This window comes from Typopeltis vanoorti, chromosome 7, assembly GCF_054136105.1.
Source record: "Typopeltis vanoorti isolate ZY-2024b chromosome 7, IOZ_Tvanoo_1.0, whole genome shotgun sequence".
In the NCBI taxonomy this organism is placed as follows: domain Eukaryota; kingdom Metazoa; phylum Arthropoda; class Arachnida; order Uropygi; family Thelyphonidae; genus Typopeltis; species Typopeltis vanoorti.
In genome coordinates this window covers 30,260,299-30,284,241 of record NC_143555.1, presented here as the reverse complement: position 1 = coordinate 30,284,241, position 23,943 = coordinate 30,260,299, and the positions used below count along the sequence as shown (strand labels likewise).

At 40.4% G+C, this 23,943-nt stretch overlaps 1 protein-coding gene across 1 annotated transcript in view; it reads right to left on the bottom strand.

The window, feature by feature from the left end:
• The window catches only part of LOC150104547 (Ig-like and fibronectin type-III domain-containing protein 1), a 548,674-nt gene that overhangs the window by 74,742 nt on the left and 449,989 nt on the right, over window positions 1–23,943 (bottom strand). Inside the window, exon 24 of the mRNA XM_090395576.1 lies at window positions 23,385–23,536. Coding sequence (XP_090251702.1) covers window positions 23,385–23,536 — 152 coding nt within the window. The remainder of the gene's footprint in view (window positions 1–23,384; window positions 23,537–23,943) is intronic.

The following is a 23,943-nucleotide window of genomic DNA, read 5'->3' as shown; positions in this document are numbered from 1 at the left end:
GTATGTGTTTGTGTTTTTCATTTAGGTGACTGAGGAAAGTGTCTAATGTCCTCCAGCCATGGGACAGACAGCAAAAACATCGTCAATGTATCTAAGCCAGACTTTAGGTTTTAAAGGAGAGGAATCTAGAGCACATTCTCAAAATCTTCCATATAAAAGTTAGCAATTGGGGGGGGGGATAATGGTGAGTCCATGTCTGTGCCTTCTTTTTGTAAGTAGAAAGTGTTTTGCCACACAAAATAGCCAGAATGTAGTATATGTGCAAAGAGTGCTGTGATGTCGGGAGGAAATTTGTCCTGTAACAGAAGAATTATGTCATTGATTGGGACATTTGTGAAGAGGGCAGAGATGTCAAAACTGACTAATAAATCACTTTTTTCCAGTGTGATATCTTTGATTTTGTTTACAAAAGGCACATTACAAATGGCACATTAAATTTAATAACTATGGTAAAGCCAGCCTTTCTGATCATGCCCTGAAAACTACATAGAATTCACCATCCTAATCTTAAAAATCCCAAGAACATGGAAGGCACATATTCTACTTGCATAACCTTTCTGACTAAGAGTCTATAAATAGGACTATAGGTAATTCAGAATCTTAACTCTAATATAACAACCCTCATGTTAAATTAGGACATCACTTTTGCTGTAATAAACCTATCTATGTGAAATTGTTCTCTGATGTTGTCATAAATGGAATATAGCTTTGATGTAGTTATTTTATTTTATTTTTTATTTTTTTTTTCACTAGAGGTCAGGACAGTAGAATAACTGTTGATCAAATCATTGTCTTTTTGGCATACTGTGTGAAATGTAATATAGCTTGTCTCTGTATATATATTTGTATACTCCAGATGATACCCTAATATGAAGTAACATCAGGTTGAAACATCAGGAAATTAAAATAATTATTTCTAACATGGTTGTAGTCTCCATAATTTGTCTGAAATGAATGCTGATCACTCTGTAACAATAAAGGTAAGGATCCTCATTCCTGTGTTTCTTGAAACTGTAATTATTTATTTCTCTGAATTCCCCTAGTTGTAGATGGAATTTTCATCCTGCAGTTGCAAGATGTTGTCATATGCTTGCAATTTAAGTATTGTTCTTATTGTGTTTATCTCTTTTCACCTATATTGACAATGGCTTGGAAACCTAGCCAAAACAAACAAATATTAATTTTTTTTTTTCCTAACATAATTGTCATTCTGTTACTGTATAATTTTATCATTATGTTACCAGATTTATGTGGAGAATTTTCATAAGAGAAGAGGGAGGCATGGATAGAACAAGATGCTATCCCTGGAAACTAAGGAGGGAGTGAGTACATGTTCTTTGCATGTAGCATTTGGTGAGTGAAATGCCTGAGGGTGGTAAGTACAGAAACTGTGAATCTGTTTAAGGCTCAGTTTGATTATCATTTTGTGTGTATAATTCTCTTAATGTCTTGACTCCATGGAGGTCTGATAATTTCTGCCCATCTCCAACACATTTAACTCTCTACTATTTCTCATCACGAAGATAACAGACAGCACAGAACTTTGAACTCCAGCACTGCATAGGGGATGTACTTGTCTGATGTGGTCAACAGAAGACTTCACAGAACCATCCTAATACACTACACCAATATACATGGCCTCAGTTCAAACCTCAACAGTGTCCATTTCCATCTCCAGTCTGCAAAACCCACTTACTTTTCCTGAGAGAAACATAAATTTCTACTCTCCCAAGCACTGCTCATCTCAGCTTTCCCAGTTACACACCCTTTGATTCCTTTCATGCCGAAGGAGGTGTTTGTACATATGTTCACTCCCATATACCATGTCAACCTGGAATCTGCCAATTTTGACTTTCTTTGGCTGAAAATCTATGTATCATATTCATTGACTGTGTCTACTGCTCTCCTAATGCCACCAACCATCCTGATCATTTTGATTTCCTTTGCTTAAAGCAAAGGAAATCAAAATGATCAGGATGATCTTTGCTTAAAAAAAAAAAAAAAGCTTTAACACAGATACATGGGGATAAAAGGATTAAGTACAAACAGTTCCTGACTTCTTATGAGAGTCGTGTCCCACAAACTTTACATAACTTGAATTTTCTTAAGTTGGATTTAACCCCCTCATCCATAATCACCACACCCTATTGCTTACATGTTTATTACAGTATGTGTATGCAGGATAACGCATTACCATGTGTTAAAGGTTGTTTGTCACTTTCATTTATAAGATGCATATGCAAATTAGATTTCAATATGCAGAGTAAGATAAAGTATAAATAGTATGAAAAAAATTGAAAAAAAAGTTTAATTTAGCTATTCAACCTTCAGTATGAAATTATCAAGAGATGAAAGATGAGTTTGGAAGTGTCACATTCAAAAGTGTTGCATATGCACACATGAAGAGGATAATTTTCCTTTGAGATTCAATGTTCATAACACTGGCTGGCTCTCCTACTCCAATTGCACAGATCAAGCAGGTAGAAAGGCTGAATCATTCACCATTACCAATGACTTAACAAACAGCACACATGCCTACCAGAAAACCTCAACCACTCTCCAAATACCTTGGACCTCTTCCTCAACCATCCAAATACAGGTATCCCTTGCTTAACACGGGATTTGATTAATGCAGTTAATCAAATTGCGACAATCCCTTTATATACATGGCAAGAGTTTTAATTAACACACCTTTAAATTTATGCACTTAATTAACGCACTTTAAACATGCAAGCCTCAAGGAGTGTTTCCTGGCCGAGAGAAAGAAAGTCATGAGCATGATGACGTCATTCCTCCCATGCAGCCGTGCTTCCAGAGTCTGAGAGTCAGCCAATTACTTAGCTTTCAAAGCTCTTTCGCTTTTAGATAATGCACCTGGTCATCCAAATTCTCTTAATGATCTGTATGAGAATGTGAAAATTTTATTTTTTTCACCAAATACGACATCATTGCTACAACCCATGGACATGTGTGTGTCATTGCAACTTTCAAAGCCTATTTTCTTAAAAAGACATTCTAAAAGGCAGTAGAAACAACAATGGGAGAAAAATGCAATTACGCTCCAAGAATTTTGGAAAAATTTTAGCATTAAACACATAATTGAAAACATTCATGACTCATGAGAGCAAGTGTCTTGTAGTTGCATGAGAGCTGTCTGGAAAAACCTTTTGCCAGAATGCACTAATGACTTAGGTGGGTTTCAGAATCCTGTGAACAATGTGGTTGAAGAAATCATTGCTATTGGTGAAGAACTGATTTTGATGTTTTGATGCAGAAGATGTTAAAGAATTATTGGATTCAAATTCAAAAGATTTCAGTGACAACGATCTTCTTGAAATTGAACAACAATGCGCACATGAAGACAATGAACAAATGGAATGTGAAGATGAGGTTCCAAAGGAGATAACAATCAAAGAACTGGGTGGAATATTTTGCAGTTTAGAATCACTTAAGCATCAAGTAATGGATATGGATCCAGATGTTAATTGAAGAATGCTTGTGTGCCGAGGTCTAGAGAGTCTTTTTTGCTTGTTATTATAGAATTTATTATTATTATTATTATTCAGGCCTCCATGGAGTCAAAAGACTCATTGTGGGAGGTCCTTCCTAAGAACATAAAGTCTGTCAAGACTCATCGAGGGGAGGTCCACACTAAGAAACACAAAGTCTATCATACCACTCCTTAAACTCATTGACCGTTCTCGCCCTCACCACTCCATCAGGCAATGCATTCCATGGTTCAACGACCCTCTATGCAAAGAAAACCACTCCTCACCCTCATGCTCACAGTTTCCTTTCGTAACTTCCAGGGATGGCCTCTTGTCATCACTCCTTCCCACTGTTCAACCAAGCAAAAGAACTCCCCAGTGTCAACCCTGTAACCACCTCTCAACAGTTTAAGTCTCAATCATATCACCTCTCCTTCTTCTATCCACCAAACTCTGCAGTCCACATTCCCTCAGCCGATCCTCATAACTATCCTTGTACAGTCCTGAAACCATCTTTGTCATCTGTCTTTGTATCCTTTCCACAGTTAATTTATCCCCTTCAAATCCTGGAGACCAAATCTGAGAACAATAGTCCAAGTGTGGTCTGATCAGAGACTTATACAATGGAATGATCACCCTCTTATATCTGCAGGTCAGTGTCCTTCTCATAATTGCAGCAATCTCCTCTGTGTTACCTTCACCACCTTTGCAATATGTCCCCTAAACTTCAGGTTTCTATCAATCATCAACCCCAGATCTCTTGTCTCCCCTACTTCCTCCAGTATAACTCCTCCCATAGAGTATGCAGCATCCCATCGATGTTTCCCAAACCTCAAGACCTTACATTTTGCTCCATTAAACCGATTCTCCCATTCATTTTCCCATCTATCTAGCTTATTCACATCCTCTTGCAGGGCTACCACATCTGCACTATTACTAATAATCCTTCCCAGCTTCGCATCATTCGCAAACAACTGAATATCCCCTTGCAATCCACTGACAATGTCATTGATATAAAGGTTAAACAATATAGGTCCTAGTACTGAGCCCTGTGATACCCACTTGTAACCCTCTGTCTCCTTGAAACTGCTCCACCATACACAACTCTCTGATACCTATTGAACAGCCAATCCTGAATCCAGTTGACCGTTCTGACATCCAGACCCATGTGCTGCAACTTAAATATCAGCTTATCATGTGGCACCCCTGTCAAATGCCTTTGCTAAGTCTAAGAAAATTGCAGTATATGCCTTTCCCTCATCTAATGTTCTTGTAACTGTATTATAAAAGGTAGGATATTGCTAAAACAAGAGTGCCCTTTCACAAATCTATGTTGACTCTCACAGATAACATTACCCTCATCTGCCCAATGTTGTATACAGTCCCTCACTACTTTCTCCAAGATCTTAACTACTGATGACACACAGACCGGCCTATAATTAGACACTTCCAGTCTGTTACCACCCTTATGCAATGGCACTATCTTACCTTCCTTCCATTCCCTGGGCACCTTTGCCAAAACCAGACTTTCATTGAAAAGCCAGGTCAAAGGCACTGTCAGTTCCCTAGCATATTCTCAAAACTCATGGTGAAATACCATCCAGTCCCAAAGCTTTACTGACATCCAGAGTACTCAGTATCTGAAACACACTCTCCTCCTGTACCTCTAAACCTTGAACCAGCCCTATCCCTCTAGCATTAAACTGTTCAAACGACTTTGCATTCATTTTTTATCTTTCCTGAGTACCATATAAAACAAATTATTAATACAGTAATCGATCATGGATGAATTCATGGTAACATTGAGGGATTAATTAATCGCATTAATCAAGGGATATCTGTAGAATGTAGTCAGTTCTCCAGGTAGTAAAGACCACAATCTCATGCTGATCTCTTGCCTCCCATGCAACAACATGAACACAAACACTCACATCCATGCATCATATGGCATTACAAGAAAGCCAAGTGGGATGACCTATGCAACTGCTATGTTACATTTCTTTAAATGGAAATGTATTGCTTCTGGCCATCTGATCCAAACTTATGCGCTGAATGTACAGGGTGTTCGGGATAAATTTGACATATTTATAATTAATTATATTTTTCCGTAAGTTACATGTATTAACACACACTTCTCTTCATTTAAAAGTTTGAACCCTTCTTCATTCATATACAAGATGTCAGAAAGGATGGATAGCTGGAACCCACCTGAATCATGGAAGAGAATAACTTGTATCATGATGATTCGTGCCCGCCATCAAAATAATGATATTACGACTGCTGCCCAATGCTCCCTGAATACAGTAAAAACAATCAGGCATGAACTAGAGACTTGCAATGGTGACTACGAGGATGTAGCAAGAAGAAAGATCCCTAGCAGACGATCTGATTGCGTTCGTACAGCAGAATTCCTCGCAAATCTGCAGGAACAGGTGTTGAAGAACCCTGGCATTGGAATTCGGGCTTTGTTCGTGGAGTTGCTAACTGTAGTCAAGCCCTGGATAACAAGGGTAGCCAATGGTAGGCCGTATGTATGGCAGCAGGATTCGGCCCCTTGCCACACCTCTGGGAAAAGTCAAAAATGGTTGTCTGAAAATTTCTACGACTTCACCAGTCCAAATGTTTGGCCTCCAAACTCCCCAGACCTTAACCCCATGGATTATTTTGTATGGGGCGCAGTTGAAAAAGACACCAATCGCACTTCCAGTAATACAAAAGCCCAGTTAATGGATAAAATTAAAACAGTTTTTGCGGCCCTTCCCAGGGAGACTGTAGCATCAGCTTGTTCGAGGTTCCGAAGCAGAATTGAAGCTGTGATCGATGCTAATGGTGGTTATTTTGAGTAAATCTTGTTGATAGTATTGTAATTAACTCTGCCTGTAATGTTTTTTTGTCAATTCATTAAATTTAATAGATACAAAGAAGATTTTCTTTTTCCTTACGAAACTGTCAAATTTATCCCGAACACCCTGTATCATTGGAAATAATTCTTATCAGCATGGAAATATTTATTCCCTATTTCATTCTAAATTCCTACCCCGCATCTAAGCCTAGGTTCTCCCACAGGTGTGCCCAAATTGTACAAGAGAAAAATCGAGCATACCATTGAGCATGGATGCAAGCCAGTATCCTTGTTTGCATCCAAAACTCTATCTACCTATACCACTTATACCAAAGCTGAGAAAGCTGCAAGAAACTATCAACCCATCAAAAAAAGGGACTTTGAGAGAGTTAAAAGCAGGAAATTTGCATCCTGTCTAAATATAAACCATGTATTCTAGTGTCTACCAAAGCCACTGGTCGCAACTCCCAAAACAGCTCCCACTACTGTTACCATCATCACCCACAGAAAAAGTCAATATCCTGGCTTCTTCCTCCAAATCTTCTACTGCTGATTTTGGTAAATATCCTCCAACCAATGCCTAGTTGTCGTTTTGCCAAAAAAGAGATTAGGAAAATTTTGCTCAAATTGGATATCAAAAAGTCTCCAGGTGCTGCTGCATTCCTCCAATTGCCTAAAGGTCTATTCTCCAGAGTTGACTTCCATTCTCTGTCATCTTTTTTACAGTCTCTTATTCCACTGGTATCAACCCTGCAGTCTGGAAATTAGCCAAAATTCAACCTATCCCTAAGAAAGGTGGCAAATCTATACCCTCAAAGTACTGTCCAATTTCTCTTACTTCAGTTCTTTCTTTCCAAAGTAATGGAAAGAGCTATTAACACTCAACTGCTATCTTATCTTCCAGACTCTCAGCTAATAAATGACTGCCAGTAGTATGGTTGCTGTCACCAACAGTCAGCAGGTGACCTACTCACTTATCAAGTGATTATATCAAGTGGTTGTGCTTGATATAAGGCTTTTGAATGTCTCTGCCACAAAGGCCTCTTAAGTAAACACCCATCATATGGTCTGTCCCCTGACTTCTGCAGCTGGACTGCCGGCTTTCTGACTGGATGCTCTCTTCAGGTAATGGTGGATAACTCCTTATTTTTTAAGAGATGCAGGGATCCTACAATGCTGTTCTCTCCACCCTATTTTTCTATATGTAAATAACATACTTAAGCAGACTACCAACCTAATGCATGCCTTGACTGATGACAGCACATTGCATTCCTCCCTTTCATTTGACAAACTCGGCAATGCACAAATTACCATAATCTCCAGAGCCTTAACTACTACAACTTTAAATACAGCTCACCAAAACATTCATCAGTGGGATTTTGATAATCTTCTCAATTTCAGTGCAAGCAAAACACAATACTGTTACAACTCTGTTTTATTTCCCACAAAAAAGAACTCTTCTCGTCCAACTTTACTTTGGACAATGCCCAAATCCCAATGTATGAGGAGATTTATCTCTTGAGATAATACTAACTGTGAATCCCTCTTGGCACAAACATATTACAAATGTTGCTGCCTCTGCCTTGAAAAAATTAAGTTTTCTTTTTTACTCAAAGCATTACTTTAACTCCAAGCAACTTGTAACTTTATACAAATCATCCAACCATTGAATATTGCTTGCATATTTGGTATGTGCCCCTAAGAGCTTCCTAAAGATACTGGTCTCTGTACAGAAAAGGACAATCAGTGATCAATGAATCCTCTCACTCATTCACTCACTATTACACTTCATTCACTTTCACACAGGTGCTGAGTTTCTGCCTACTTGCATCTTCTATAAAAACTTATACAGCTGCTATTCATCAGAATTGTCATCCATACCCCTGAATTGTGTATTGGACTATTGTCCATTATAAACAATACAGAAGACATATCTGACTGCCAAAGAACAGGTCAACCATGCTGTGTTAGAATGCAACAGCTTAGGTCTATGAAGGCATGCCTCTGCCATAATCCTGTGAGAATGCAGAAAGTGATGTCGTGAGAGATGACTAATCGATGACTTAGAGATGTGAACCTATCATCACATCTATCATCACTACTGGACACTTCCTAACACCACAAATTATGTGGCAGAGGGTGATAAAATCAGTCACTTCTCCTGTGGTACGTGAACAACAGACACACATGAACATCTCTTCACAGATGAGATTTTTGCCACTGAAGAGTCATTTAACTGCTAAAACAATTGGGTATATATGTTGCAGATGGTCGCACGTGCCATAGCAACGAAGATTCAGAGAAGTCATCATTCCACATCAGTGATGGTTTGGTGTGTGTGTGGGGAGGTATCAGGAGGTATCCAAGTTACATGCGTTTCTGCAAGAAAGGGGTCAAAACCTCTGCCATAGCGTATCAAAAACACTGTGTTGGAACCTATGGTAGTACAGCCCTTGAACAATACCTTGTTTCACAGTAGGCAGTGGACCTTCAAACAGGACTCAGCCCCTGGGTGAGGACCACACAAAAGTGGCTGGAGGCAAATGTACACAATGACATATCACCATCTGATTGGCCAACTGGAAGTCCAGATCTGAATTTATTGGACTTCAAATTGCAGTTGGAGCTTGAGAGAGAGAGAGAGAGAGAGAGGGTAGCCTGCAAAAAATTACACATTCCAGAATCACCAACCTGAAGGTGGATTTGGAGCAAACAGTGGCACATACAACATTCTGTTGGTACGTGTTGGTATAACCTTCATTGGGATACCTCTCCAAAAACTCTGAGTGATATACAAGATCACTTGAAATCTCAATGAGTGACTTTAAAGGATCACTACTAAACTCATTACTCCTGACTCGAATGACTCCAGGACAGGAAACTCAGCAATAGCTCCAATCAATGACAGGCAAAAACCTGCCAAGAGCCTCTCTATTCCCCAGGAGGCAAGCAAACTCAAAGATGAACATTATCAAATGCCATGAGGTCTCCTTTTTGGTGGGAGTCAAACCCAGGAAGTTTGCCAAAGGATGAATTCATGCAGAAATCATATATATTCCATACATAAGTAGCAAAATAGTGCATTACCTTATTTTTAAAATAATCTTAAACAGAGATAGTCCTAGAAAGTTTTTTCACTTGATTACAAAGTAAATTTTGCTTGCTAAAATATTATACTCTTGTCATAGCATTATGACAAGTGTGTTTTGCATTATAGAATACCAAGGTACTTGATGTGAGTCATCCCTTGATATACAAGTAGCCAAGTTGTGAAGATACTTCATGAACAAACTTTTTGCTTGCTTATATTTGGATAAAGAATTACAAACAAGAATATAATATACAAAGTATATTATACTTACTAACTAAGTGAAAAATCTGTGATCCCAACTATATTAATATAAGGCGTTACATGTTTTTACTCCTTGTGTTTAAGAAATATGACTTCTGGATTAATTCATCCTTGTTATCTTCCTAGATTTGGCCCTCACTGATGATACATCAATAAAGTTTGAAACTGGTCTGGATAGTGATCCCTCTATAATGCAGAGCATTATGCCAGTCCGAAAGGAGGTATGCTTTGCATTATGGGATACTGAGGCAATTGATATGAAGTCATCTGCCTCTTTATATAAGGAGCCTAGTCATGAAGATGCTTCATGTGCAAACTTTGTTTGCTTACTCTTGCATAGATAGACAAAATGGTAAATTATACTGGCCTACATAATTTATCATTTTGTCATCCAACTTGAGTCAACAAGTATAATAAAAATCAACCTAAAACCAATTAATGTGCATTTAATGGACTCTATAAGTGTATTTTCTTAGAGAAAATTTAAACTGACTTGCACCAATGTATGATGTTTTATTTGAACTATCACTTCTTTCTATATTTCTTCAAAAAAGATATAACTGCTGTACATGCTGACAAACTGATTTTGACAGATGATTCAATTTATAGAATGAAGAATATGGTTTTATGATTCAAATTCCATTTTTAATAAAATGCAATTTGAAAAACCAACAGATTACACTAAAAGAGTGTCAATAAATGCATACCAATTTTTAACTAACTGTAAAGAGTAGTAAATGTCAAAATTTCATCCCATGAATCCAGACATTTATAAACCAATATTTCAAACATAGTCTGAGTTATGGATATTAGAAATTCATGACTAGCTAGCACGCACACATGTTAAAGATATATATATATATATGTGTTAAAGATATATATATATATATACATATATATATATATATATGTTAAAGATATATAGTCTGCGCGGTTAGCCTAGTGGCTTTGCGTTTCGCAACCATATGCCTGGGGAAGGAGTGTCCTAGGTTCAATTCCCGTCCACGACGTGAGGAGCTTAAGGATCTTCCTCAGCCATAGCCAAGTTAGCCGGTCTTGGGCATGGGCAGCAGGGTTTTTTCCGCCAGTTTATTTGGGGTTTTTCATCCCGCAAGCAGGCAAACTGGCCCCGTGAACACACAGGTTACAGTCATAAATACTATGGCAAGGAAGGCAACGGGAAACAACCTTGCTCATAATCATCTCTCCCTAGAATGGTAGCATACAGATGGGAACCAGAAGAAAGATATATATGTTAAAGATACCAAGCTATTTTAAACCTGGTTTTACTCCATTTCCCAATAATAAATTTAGTTTAATCCTTTATCCAAGTGTGTGCAAACAAAGTTTGCGCCTGAAAGTATCTTCAGGACTGGGGTAAAGTGGTACAACACTGGGCAACTCCTTGCAAAGGTGGAGCAAGCCACCAACACTCCTATCTCAGTATCTCCCATAATGCAAAACACATCTCCTTGTGGATATGTATAATGTTATGCATTAAGAGAAGGGCCAGACTAGTTTCGACCTTTATTGAGGTCTCTTCAGTGGGAGCCAGGCCCAAGTGAAGATCTCTTCAGTGATCATTTAGATTAGATTTTTAGAGAAAGATGTTGAAAGTTTATTTTTCACTTGGTCAGACTATAATAAATTTAGTTTAATCCTTTATCCAAGTGTGTGCAAACAAAGTTTGCGCCTGAAAGCATCTTCAGGACTGGGATAAAGTGGTACAACACCGGGCAACTCCTTGCAAAGGTGGAGCAAGCTACCAATACTCCTATCTCAGTATCTCGCATAATGCAAAACACATCTCCTTGTGGATATGTATAATGTTATGCATTAAGGGAAGGGCCACTACCCCAGACTAGTTTTGACATTTATTGAGGTCTCTTCAGTGGGAGCCAGGCCCAAGTGGAGACAAGTGGAGATACCAAGCAGAAGCATTAGCAAGGTCATCTTTACCTATAGAAGTTGCCAAAAGGTGTGCCACCTTTTTATTAAATTACTCTGGATTTAGAGAAAGATGTTGAAAGTTTATTTTTCACTTGGTTAGACTAAAAAGGATAAAACTAAATTTATTATAGTCTGACCAAGTGAAAAATAAACTTTCAACATCTTTCTCTAAATCCAGAGTAATTTAATAAAAAGGTGGCACACGATTTGGCAGCTCCTATAGGAGGAGATGACCTTGCTAATGCTTCTGCCTGGTATCTCCACTTGGGCCTGGCTCCCACTGAAGAGATCTCAATAAAGGTCAAAACTAGTCTGGGTAGTTGTCCTTCCTTTAATGCATAACATTATACATATCCACAAGGAGATGTGTTTTGCATTATGAGAGATACTGAGATAGGAGTGATGGTAGCTTGCTCCACCTTTGCAAGGAGTTACCCAGTGTTGTACCAATTTATCCCAGTCCTGAAGACACTTTCAGGAGCAAACTTTGTTTGCACACACTTGGATAAAGGATTAAACTAAATTTATTATAGTCTGACCAAGTGAAAAATAAACTTTCAACATCCATTTCCCAAGTAAGCAAACAGACAAACAAGACAAGTTTGCGCCTGCAAGTGTTTCAAGTCTAGCTGACCCTGCATGTAGTGCAAGACCAAGGCAATTCATGGGAAAAGTAGAATACTCTCTGATCACTAATCTTAATATTTACCCTTAATGCAAAGTACAACTCCTGGAGGAGATGTATGATGCTTTGTATTAAAGGCAAGGGGCCACTACCCAGACCGGTTTCGACCTTTATTGAGGTCTCATGAGTGGGAGCCAGGCTAGAAATACCAAGATTTTAGTAATACCATGAGTTGCCTTGGTCTTGCACTACAGGGTCAGCTAGACCTGCAACACTTGCAGGTGCAAACTTGACTTGTTTGTCTGTTTGCTTACTTGGGAATGGAGTAAAACCAGGTTTAAAATAGCTTGGTACCTTTAACATTTATTATACCCAAGGTAAAATACTTTCTGCATTTATATCTCCTCCTGAGATTTTTATTTAATAAGGTTAAAACACCTTATGGTAACTTGTTCTGGTAAAATACTTATAAGCTCTGTATTACTAAAATCTTGGTATTTCTAGCCTGGCTCCCACTGACGAGACCTCAATTGCGGCAGGACAGTATTGTATTTATTCATTGTTGAATTTGTTACTTACTAATATTTTGTTATTTATACTTGTTGTTTAGTTTGTTGTACTAACCTTTCGCATTCTTAGTATTAATTCTACTAACTTGCTGGTAATGCGTTTATACGCACTACGGGATTTTCTTACAGAATCTTAGGACTCTTTATTTTTCTCTTTTTTTTTCTAGAACGCAGAGACTAATAATGAGCAGAGTAATCCCCATCCCCCCCCCCCAGGACCCAGACATTAGGAGTGGAGATTCCAGGAATGGAGGATCCTAGAGCACTCACTACAGCCCTTAAGGAGATAATAGGAGTTTCTAACATCTACTCCTTCACCCCGTATGGAAGAGGACGATTTCTTATAGTAGTCAAGAATTTAGCTTCGAGAGATCAACTTCTAAAGGGTTTCCCCATCCAAGGGAAGCAGGTGACCCCTACCATGGTGGGGTCACAAGTACGTCAAATTAAGATCGACCGCTTCCCTATGGAATATCTAGAAGCCGGAGAAGACGTGCTTGTACAAACTTTTAGTAAGTGGGGGAAAGTGAGTAATATAAAGAAGAGCGTCTCTAAGGAGGACCCCGCCTGGTACTCTGGCAAAGTCACCTTTACCATGGACATGCGATAGCCAGTGCCCAACCTCGTTACCATCGGCACGTCGCTTGTCATGGTTAATTATCCAGGGGTACAAAGACAGTGTCTGCGATGTGGCTCGACTGAACATCTGGGTAGTGACTGCCCCCGAGCCAAGTGTTTCAACTGCGTCGGCGTCGGGCACATCTCCAGCCAGTGCCCACACCCCTGCCGAAAGTGCTCCAATACAGAGCACAAAATAACATCGTGTCCTCTGCGCACATTTGCAGAGCGGGCAGGGGCACCGATTGAACCATTGAACCCTGCAGCCTGCTCGAGACGCCGGTGAATTTCCGGTACTCCTCAACACCATCGGGGAGAAAACATTCTCTCAAACAGTTCTAGGGACAATTACGAAACGTCCTGCACCATCAACAGCAGAAGGTACTGTTCCACCCCCCAGCAACAACATCAGCCGAGGAAACAGTCCCCCCCCTCGGTCGTTTCAACCATACCACTATCAGCGACGGAGGAACAACGAACAACCCCCCCCTCAACATCGGAGGAGACTTCGTCTGTAGACGCTTCTAATATTTCCCCTATAGTAGTCAGTGTCCACCCTGCAGAAGAACAGAAGACAGAGGAAGGGAAACATCAACTTCCACCCCCCAAAGAACCTCCTAAGAAGAGGAAGGAGCAGGCTTCCCCTAAAATGGGGAAAAAACATCGAAGCCTCTCCAGAAAAAGCACGGACTCAACAACATCTGAGTCCGAAATGGAGGTGGAAACCCCTTCCCACCATCTAGAGAGCATTAACTCTAAAATTAGTAGACACACCGGCTCCCAGTTCAACTGCTTTGACCATCAAATAGTGAACAATAAATTAGCAAGTTTCAAGATTAAGAACAGCCGTCACGAGTTCGAGGTCCTCTCGAGCTCATATGCAGAACTGGCAGCCGGTCTGCAGGGTGCGGGATATACTACCCCCCCCCCCCCACACAAATTGAAGCCTTAATAAAATATGTCAAGCAATTGCGAATCAAGGACCTAGGCTGGGTATAACAACGTAAAACATCATAATGCCGCCACCCCCTTTTTGCGTTGCCTCGCTCACCATCAAAACAAGAGGAGGTGTGGAAGCTCATGCTAACGTTCAACATCCGGCTTTTGTTCCTGCAGGAAACACACTTTTTCCACTACAAGGACACAGGAACTAAGCCATAAGTACCCCGTAACATCGTTTTGGAGCTTCGGCAACAGAAACAGCGCCGGGGTCGGGATACTTATGCTAGCCCCCCCCTCATCGGAGCCTTCCATAATATCCAGAGGGATGCAGAAGGGAGAGTTCTCGCCATTGACTGGAAGTACCGGGGCTGTACCACCAGGTACATTAACATCTACGCCCCGGCAGATCCAACATCAAGATCGACTTTCTTCCAGTCACTTTACACTTACTTATATGGCGCCCATCATGTCATTCTGATGGGGGACTTTAACTGCATGGCAGACCCAGCCTACGATAAAGTGGGGGGTAATCCCAATACAGGTACTGCTGGCTACAGGCAACTGGGAATTCACTTCAAGAATCTCCAGCTGATGGATATCTGGAGGGCTCACAACCCCTACTGTCGGGATTATACGTGGACAGGCCAAGGTATCGGCACATGGCTCGACCAGTTCTACCTGTCACCCTCCCTTGTCTCCAGATCCGAAGCCATAAGGCATGTTCAAATTAATTATACCATCTCAGACCACAAAATGGTTGTGCTCACGTATCATCCACTAGAAGCAGTAGAAGTTGGTCCGGGCCCCTGGAAGTTACCACCAGACTACCCGTCCTTGTTCTCGGCTAAGCTTAACCAACTGTGCTCCACTTGGAGCACCGCTGGCTGGGACTGGGACGCGTGGGCACAACTAAAATTTAACATCAAAGAAAACATGATAAAATGGGGTCTAGAACGTGCCTTCCTCAGAAGATCTCGGCTTCGTGATCTATACAAGGAAAGAAGCTGGTTCGTGGCCAGCCAATGCCAAGGCTTTCCATGTCACAATGCCATCCGTGACATTAATCTCGACATTGAAGTGGAGAGACAGAAGCAAGTGGAAGACAAGAACACCAAGATCCGATTCCACCTCCGCTCGGAAGACAGGCAATCGGCTGCTTTCTACAACAGGCGCTATGTCAATTTTCGACAGGAGAGAACCATCACCACCATCACTGAAGGCGGGTGTACTTACACCACAACACCCGACATCTTGAAGGCCTTCTGGGGTACTACAACACCCTCTACCAGGACAACAGTACTCCCCAAGATTACTCCTGTTGGAATATTGACCCCTTCCCTGTGCACATCCAAGCAGGGTTGGATGCACCAATTACAGCGGCCGAAATAACATCAGCCTTCAAGCAGTGCCGTACAAAGAAAGCGCCTGGGCCAGACGGACTAAGCACAGAACTCTATTGAGAAGCCTGGGACTACATCCTCCCCATTCTCGTGGCACTATTCAACAACTTTCTCAATACAGGGAACGCGCCGAGAGAATTCGTGGAATGCCATACAGTATTCATCCCCAAAGCCAACAGGGATCCATCCAACATCAAAAACTGGAGGCCCATCAGTCTGTCGAACACGGACTACAAGATCCTCGTCCGTGTTCTCAATGACAGACTGAAGTTGGGGATGAGGTATGTCATCAACAGTATACAAGTGTATGGTGTTCCTGGCCGATCGATGGAGTTTAATCTCATCCTCATCCGAGAACTGCTACGTCTGGTCAACCTTAAGATGTACTCAATGGCACTGTTGACCATCGATCTCAACCGAGTGTTCGACAACGTCCGGCACTCCTTTCTGTTTAACATCCTGCAGAAAGTCGGGGTCAGCAGCGGACTGCTTTCCATCATCAGAGGAAGCTACATGAACAGCTCCACCTGCCTCCTCATCAACGGACACCTTTCGGACCCCATTAACATCCAGAAAGGGGTCAATCAAGGGTGTCCCCTCAGTCCACTGTTCTTTGCACTAGCCCCTGAGCCATTTCTATGGGCAGTCAACAGCTCACGTGCTGTGAGAGGGATTCCACTACCACTCACCACGGATGACTCCAAAGTAATTGCATATGCGGACGACATGGTGGGCACCCTCAGGGACAACGACTCTATACAGAGCTTCTTCAACATCTTAGAGAGGTTCAAAGTGTCGGGGTTAACACCCAAACCCAACAAAACTAAGATCAAGACGTATGGAGTCTGGGACCTAAACAACATCCCCATGGGTCTCGTCCTTACAGGAGACCCCCTCACCATCCTGGGGGTCCCATTTGCAGCAGAGCCCGTGCTCGACATTCAACAACTTATCAACACCACAGTCGAGCGTCTCAAGGACTGGACAAACGGACAGCTGTCACTCTCCTCTAGGGCTACTGTCATCAAGACCATCTTGTGCCCTACGTACCAGCACGTCGTGAATATAACAAACTTCAGCAAGGATTAAGAACTTCGGCTTTACAGGAAACCCTTGAAGTTCTTCTGGGGCAGTCTACGCCAGGAGGTTGACATGAAGATCCTTCAACTTCCGGAGAAGCTGGGGGGTTTTGGCCTCCCCGTCCTTAACATCAAATACCTGAGCAATACCGCCTTCCATCTTAGCAGGATACTACAGACCAACCATCCCTGCAGCTATCCTGTGCGGTATTTCTTAGGCTTTAAGCTTCCCCTTTTCGGGATCCCAGCCCACCAGGGTCCCAAGGCGGATATTGTTCCAGAGGAATACAATAGACTTTGCCAGCTAGTACAACAACTCCACTCGTCGGGTGTCAACACTGCCGGGATCCGGAACAGCAAGATGTGGTATGATCATCTCCTTAACATCCTTCATACTGACGTTCCGGATCTAGGAATCAACAACAATGACATCCTCTTCAGCCACCTCTCTAAACATCGAGGCTACCCGTCGAGAAAGGACCTGGCCTGGAGGATAGCCTATGGACACCTTCCAGTCAACGTGAATAACTGGTGGTTCAACAACAATTGGAACCCATTATGTAGCTTTTGCCGGAGCCCGGACACCATAGAGCACGCTTTCTACGGGTGTCCCATTTCCATCTTCATCTGGAGGAGGCTAAGCGACGTGCTCCGCATCCCCCTCCTACTGCAGGAGCAAGTGATCTTCCTGCAGTTCGCTCCACCAGCCAATAACAGGCAGAAGTTACTAGTATTTATCATCAATGAATTTAAATATCGCATCTGGAAGGTTAGGAAAAATTTTCCAACTATGCTAATCCTCCCAGTATGTTGGATCTCTCTTGGATCGTCCTCTACATGTTCTATGGCTCCTTAAGGAAGTTTTTACATCTCGAGAGAGAGGCTCTGGGTGACACCAAATTTAACAACAAGTGGTGTTCACCTCCAATCCTGTGTACTGTCAGAAACAACACCATCAAGTTCTGCCTGCTGCTGCTTTAAGATCTCCATCTGCAGCAGCAGCTCCACTCCGAGTCATCTTCTTGGTCTCTGCGCCCCCCCCCCCCCCCCCCCCCCCCCGAGGTCTGTTTTGTTTCCTGGTCTCCCACGGAGGTAGTTCGGAGGAAAAACCCAGGCAGCGCAGGCCAACTCGAGGCGGGCTGCCCTGAAGGGGCAGGTCACCTGGGCACCGGCTACCTCCATGGTCCTTTTGATTTCTTGAGGCAGATCTCCGAGGAGGGTGAGGAAATATCACTTGATAGCTTTAAGCTAGCAAGATGAGAATAATGAGCTGAGGCCTATTTTTCTTCTTTTTCCCTATCCCCCACCCGCCCTTCCCATCCTATTCCGCTTCCTCTCCTCTTCTCCTCCCCCACCTTGACCTCTCTGTCACTTCCTTATCCCTCTTTTACTTCTCTTTAGGGGCACTCTGACCCCTTTATTTTTCAATAGAACGATGATGGGTTTATTCTTTACTCTCACCCACCTCAATAAAGGTCGAAACTGGTCTGGGTAGTGGCCCCTTGCCTTTAATACAAAGCATCATACATCTCCTCCAGGAGATGTGCTTTGCATTAATGGTAAATATTAAGATTAGTGATCAGAGCTTATTCTACTTTTACCATGAGTTGCCTTGGTCTTGCACTACATGCAGGGTCAGCTAGACTTGCAACACTTGCAGGTGCAAACTTGACTTGTTTTTCTGTTTGCTTACTTGGGAAATGGAGTAAAACCAGATTTAAAATAGCTTGGTATCTTTAACATCTATTATACCCAAGGTAAAATACTTTCTACATATATATATATATATATATATATATATATATTAATGTCTTCTGTCAGACTATGAAGAAATTGATTTTCTATGTTAACAATACAAATTGTGCTTTTTTTAAAACCTCATTGCATTCAGAGATTATAAAGACATATCAGACTTGACAAAAAAATATGTTTTAATCCTTTATCCAAGCAAAAGCAAATAGTTTACATGTGAAATATCTTCACGCTTAGCCTACTTGAATATATGGAGGCTGTTGACTTGACAGCTTCCTCAGTCTGCCTGTCAGTAATGAGATTATAATAAGGGTCAAAACTAGTCTGAGTAGTCACCTCTCCCTTTAATATTTTTGCATTATAAGATATTGAGGCAACTGATGTTGAAGTCAACAGCCTTTATATACAAGTAGACTGGTCTTAACAACAAATAAAAACATCATACCCTTCCATCTTTATTTCTGGATTTAGGATGTTATCCTCATCCAACCATGGCTCACTTACTCAATTTTTGGGCAAATGAATTTGATCAATGTAACAGATACTTGCATTCATAAGTATGTATGTACGCTACTCACCATTCTATCCAAAAATATGGAATATTAAATCTCTGATATCAAGAGCTCATAAGAAAAACTCAAATGTAGGTCATAGAAGAGGATGACGTGATTGTGAGCAAGTAGGAGGTATATGAGTATGCGATAGAGTTTGATGACATATCACCAAATGTCTTAAGGGAGTATTCCAGGAAATTAGTATTGGCATGCCTGTTTATAGGAACTTACAACAGCACAGGTTCCAAGACAGCGGAAAGAAGGTAAAATTGTTCCACTGCATAAAGTAAAGATAGTGATAAGGTTGTGGCTACAAATTATAGGCCAATCTAAGTATGTACATTAATCACCATCCTATCCAAAAATATGGAATATTAAATCTCTGATATCAAGAGCTCATAAGAAAAACTCAAATGTAGAGGACATAGAAGAGGATGATGTGATTGTGAGCAAGCATGTCATCCTCTTCTATGTCATCCATTTATGTATTATAACAAGGTAGCAAATGTCTTGGACAAAGAAGATGCATATACAGTGGTACACTTTGATTTTTCAAAAGCTTTTGATAGAATGCCACACAGCAAGCTGTTAAATAATCTCAAAGAAATGGGACTGGATAACAGACTAGTGAGTTTGAGTATCCCAAATGAAGAAAGTCACTCATGGTGTGTGCTGCAGTGGTGTGTATTGGGGCCATTGTTGTTCGGTTTGCATATTAATGATATTGGAATGGGTTTAACTGGTGATATGGAACTGTTTGCAGATGATGCAAAAATTGGGGAGAGAGCAATACAAAGTCAAACAGATGCTATAGCTTTTGAGGAGGAGTTGAATAGCTTGTATGAATGAGCAGGTTAGTGGATCCATGAGTTCAGTATTGCAAAGTGTAAGGTTTTGAAATTTGGCAAGCAACGATGGCAAAGTATACACTTGGTGGGGAAACTTTAAAGAAAGCAGAGGAGATGAGAGATCTGGGAGTGGTGGTGGACGAGGATCTGAAATTCAGGGGCCACATTGCATGGGTTGTGAAGTCATCACATCAAATAATGACAGTGATGCAGAGCACCTTGACATTCAGAAATAAAGGGGTTATGATTCCACTGTATAAGGCCTTCATCAGGCCTCATATGGATTATTGTGCACAGATTTGGTCACTGTGTTTTTCATGGTGACGAAGATATATTAGAAATGAATCCAGAGAAGATTAACAAAGGTGATCAGTGGTGTTTGGAATGTGCAGTATGCAATTTACATTCTTTCAATGTGTCTTGAAAGCTTCATGAATGGGAAGAGGAGGGGGAGGGAATATGATTGAGACATATAAAGTTAATCAGGAGTTGTTATCAGGTTGACATTGAAGGAATTTTTCAAAGAATGGAAGAAGTAGGTAGAGCAAGAGGCCATCCCTGGAGTGAAAAATAGATTATTTGCATGGAGAGTGGTTGCTAAGTGGAATGCATGGCCTGAGTGTGTTGTGAATGTAGACACATTGAATCAGTTTAAGGCACAGTTGGCTGAGCTTGTGTGTTACAGTGTACTTCCCGCAATGAGTCTGACTCCATTGAGGTCAGATATTAATAATAATAATCCTCATTCATTCAGTCGAAGAAAATACCTGATAATGGAGATGCACAATAAGTTGGTGCCATTGGACAACAAACTCTGATCTGTTTTCTAGTTTTGATTGATCATGTGCAAGTTTCCTCCCAGTTTTGTAGTTTTCACTCTCTCACTTTGACCATTCCACTTTTAAATTTGTAATGTGATATTTCAGTTGGATAATGGAACTGTCACGGTACTACAGTACTTTGCAAAGCATTTGACAGGATAATATATTACATAAATTAGCAAAAGTGATGGATAGAAAGATGGTAACAGGAATAATATGGTGGCTGACAGACGTTAAAGAGTAGTATAGTGGAAGAGTGTGTGGGTGACCAGCATCGTGTCTGCAGCATTCTGTACTGGTGTTATTATTTAATTTGCATTAATGTTACAGACTATATGGTCATTCTCTCTTCACTAGAGTACAGAATGACATTTCAGTTACAGTCAGATCTTCTGATGCTAGGACCAAATCCAAAATCTCTTGAACCTCATGTTCCTTCTACTATATCTTTCCTAAGGTATTTGTACCTCAAGATTTCCAGAAATTCTATTCCCTTGTTACTACTACATTCTGTTTCCTCTTTCCAATTTACACTGCTGTAGTTAAATCTCCCAAAATGATTTCTTGTTTTGCACTTGCCAAACTCAACTACCTAAACATTTCCTACTCTTGACACTCTGTGTTACCTTGTCTAGAGCAATATTCCACTAAATATCTTGTGTAGTCCTGCCTACCTCCACCTCACACCCTATGCTCTCGAAACCATTAGTGCCATTTCCCTCCAAATCCTCCACTCTGAGAGGACACAACCCATCACTGATTTCTTGTTTTGCACTTGCCAAACTCAACTACCTAAACATTTCCTACTCTTGACACTCTGTGTTACTTTGTCTAGAGCAATATTCCACTAAATATCTTGTCTAGTCCTGCCTACCTCCACCTCACACCCTATGCTCTCGAAACCATTAGTGCCATTTCCCTCCAAATCCTCCACTCTGAGAGGACACAACCCATCACTCATCATAAGCAATATGCCACTGCATTTGCCATTCATATCCTGCCAAAATATGCTATACCCCTCTATTTCTGTCAACCATGTTTCACTGATCCCAGTAATCTTGGTACCTTCTGAGGCTATCTATGCCACTATTTCATCTCCTTTATTCCTGATACTGCTGGTATTTGTATACAGAGACATCAATGCATTGTCAGTATTTCTATACATATTATCATTTCCTCTAGATGCCATTCGACTCTGCATGACACCATGCATTCTCCCGAGTGTCTATCTCCACAAGAGGCCATTGCTTCTTCCATCTCTCCTGACAACTCTAGTTTCCCTGAACTAATAACACATTACACATCACTTGCCCCAAGAACAACACTCTCTCCAGATGCCTACATTCTTTTTTGTTCAAATGCATTCCATTTGCACTCCAAGCATCCACATAATACAAATCTCTCTTTTGGCATATTCTTGCTATCATGCCATTCATTATTTATGCTCTCAACATCACATCTCTTCAACTGTCCATTTTCATATCTGGTGACATGCTTACTATCATTCCTCTCACACTCTTCTGCCATATAACTTCATCTCAAATCTCACTACCTGATTCACACTGCCTCTCAGGTCATTTATATCTGCTATCAAAATCATCTTATACACACTTTCATATTACTTAACTGCTACAGTCATTACTATTGTTCCTCTAGCATTCTATTTTGCACACCACAAATCGCCAAATCTCCATACCTCTCACTGTTCTGTTAATTTTTTGCTCATCTGCATTCCTCTCTCTCCTTTAACAGTTGCTCTCCTTACACTCCCACTTAACTGCCTTCCTGTCACCTCTCCATCTCTAGCTCCTGTACTATCTCTCCTTCCTCTCATTCCCTCTCTTCCCCAGTTCTTCATGCAGATGTGAAGGAATAACCTGTCTTAGAAAAAAAGTAATTATTCCATTATTGTAATGATACATTCATTATTGAACTTATTTAAAAAGAATCTAGCAAAATTACATGATTATTACTGAATTCATCAACAATTACATTTTCTTGCAATTTTTTTTTTTAACCAGTAATGTAAAATCTCTTACAACACACTTTAAGAATATCATAATACAATTTACATAAAATCTTTCATGTTTGAAGTCCTAGAGCTTACTCAGGGTGGGGAAAAAAAAAATAGTACTGGACCACCAGTGCATGATTATGGTCTTCCTATCTATTTCCTGCAAGCTTCAAGAAAAGAAAGGAAATATATCTAAGGCAATTGATAAATTTCGCTTTGAAACCTATGACAGTATGAATTACATTGAATCCTAATAAGCAGTCACTGCTTTTTTATTGGTGGTCATTCTTTTTTCTTTGTAATGCCTTTGGCTCTACAAAGTAGAGTGGTTTCTTATAAAAAATCATGTTTACGAAAGTTTTGAATCAGATAGAGGTGCTCTAAACATAAGTGTTTAGAGCACCTCTATCTGATTAAAAATTTCTCTCTATGAGAAATACTGTGTAATACGAAAAAGCAGTAAAGAAATAGAATTATTACACTTATTTCACATTCATTGTAGTTTTTAATATACTAATTTATGAACATACTTTAAATAGTTCTCTCGATCCTATGGGTCTCCAAAATACTTTATACCACTGAACTAACTCAGGATTTTTAGCAGGAGGTTGCCAGTAAATTTTTAATGCATTATCGGAAACCTGTTCCACAAACACTTTTTTAGGAGGTCCTGGGAGTACAGCTGCAATATTAATATTTATATATCATGATCATAAAGTAATAATTTATCACATTATTCACTTTTCAAAATTTAAACATGTACATACACAGAGATGTAAAAAATTACAGTTAATAACAGTTTCCTGAATATTCCTCTTTTCAAAACTAATACAATTTTGATAGAAATAATTTTTCTATAAAATTTATATGACAAAAATTAAAATGTGTCTTCATCATTCTTCAAGAGATTTTATGCTGTGGCATATTCCAGTCTTATCTACTTTGGCAAAGATCACTTGATCATATTTCCCATTCCTTCATTCCTTGGTCATTATCAATTTCTGTGTCCTCTAGTTACATGGTACTGAAGAATCTCTTTGAGTAATCTCGGTTGTCTATTCTTTCAATACATTTGATCCAATTCTTTTT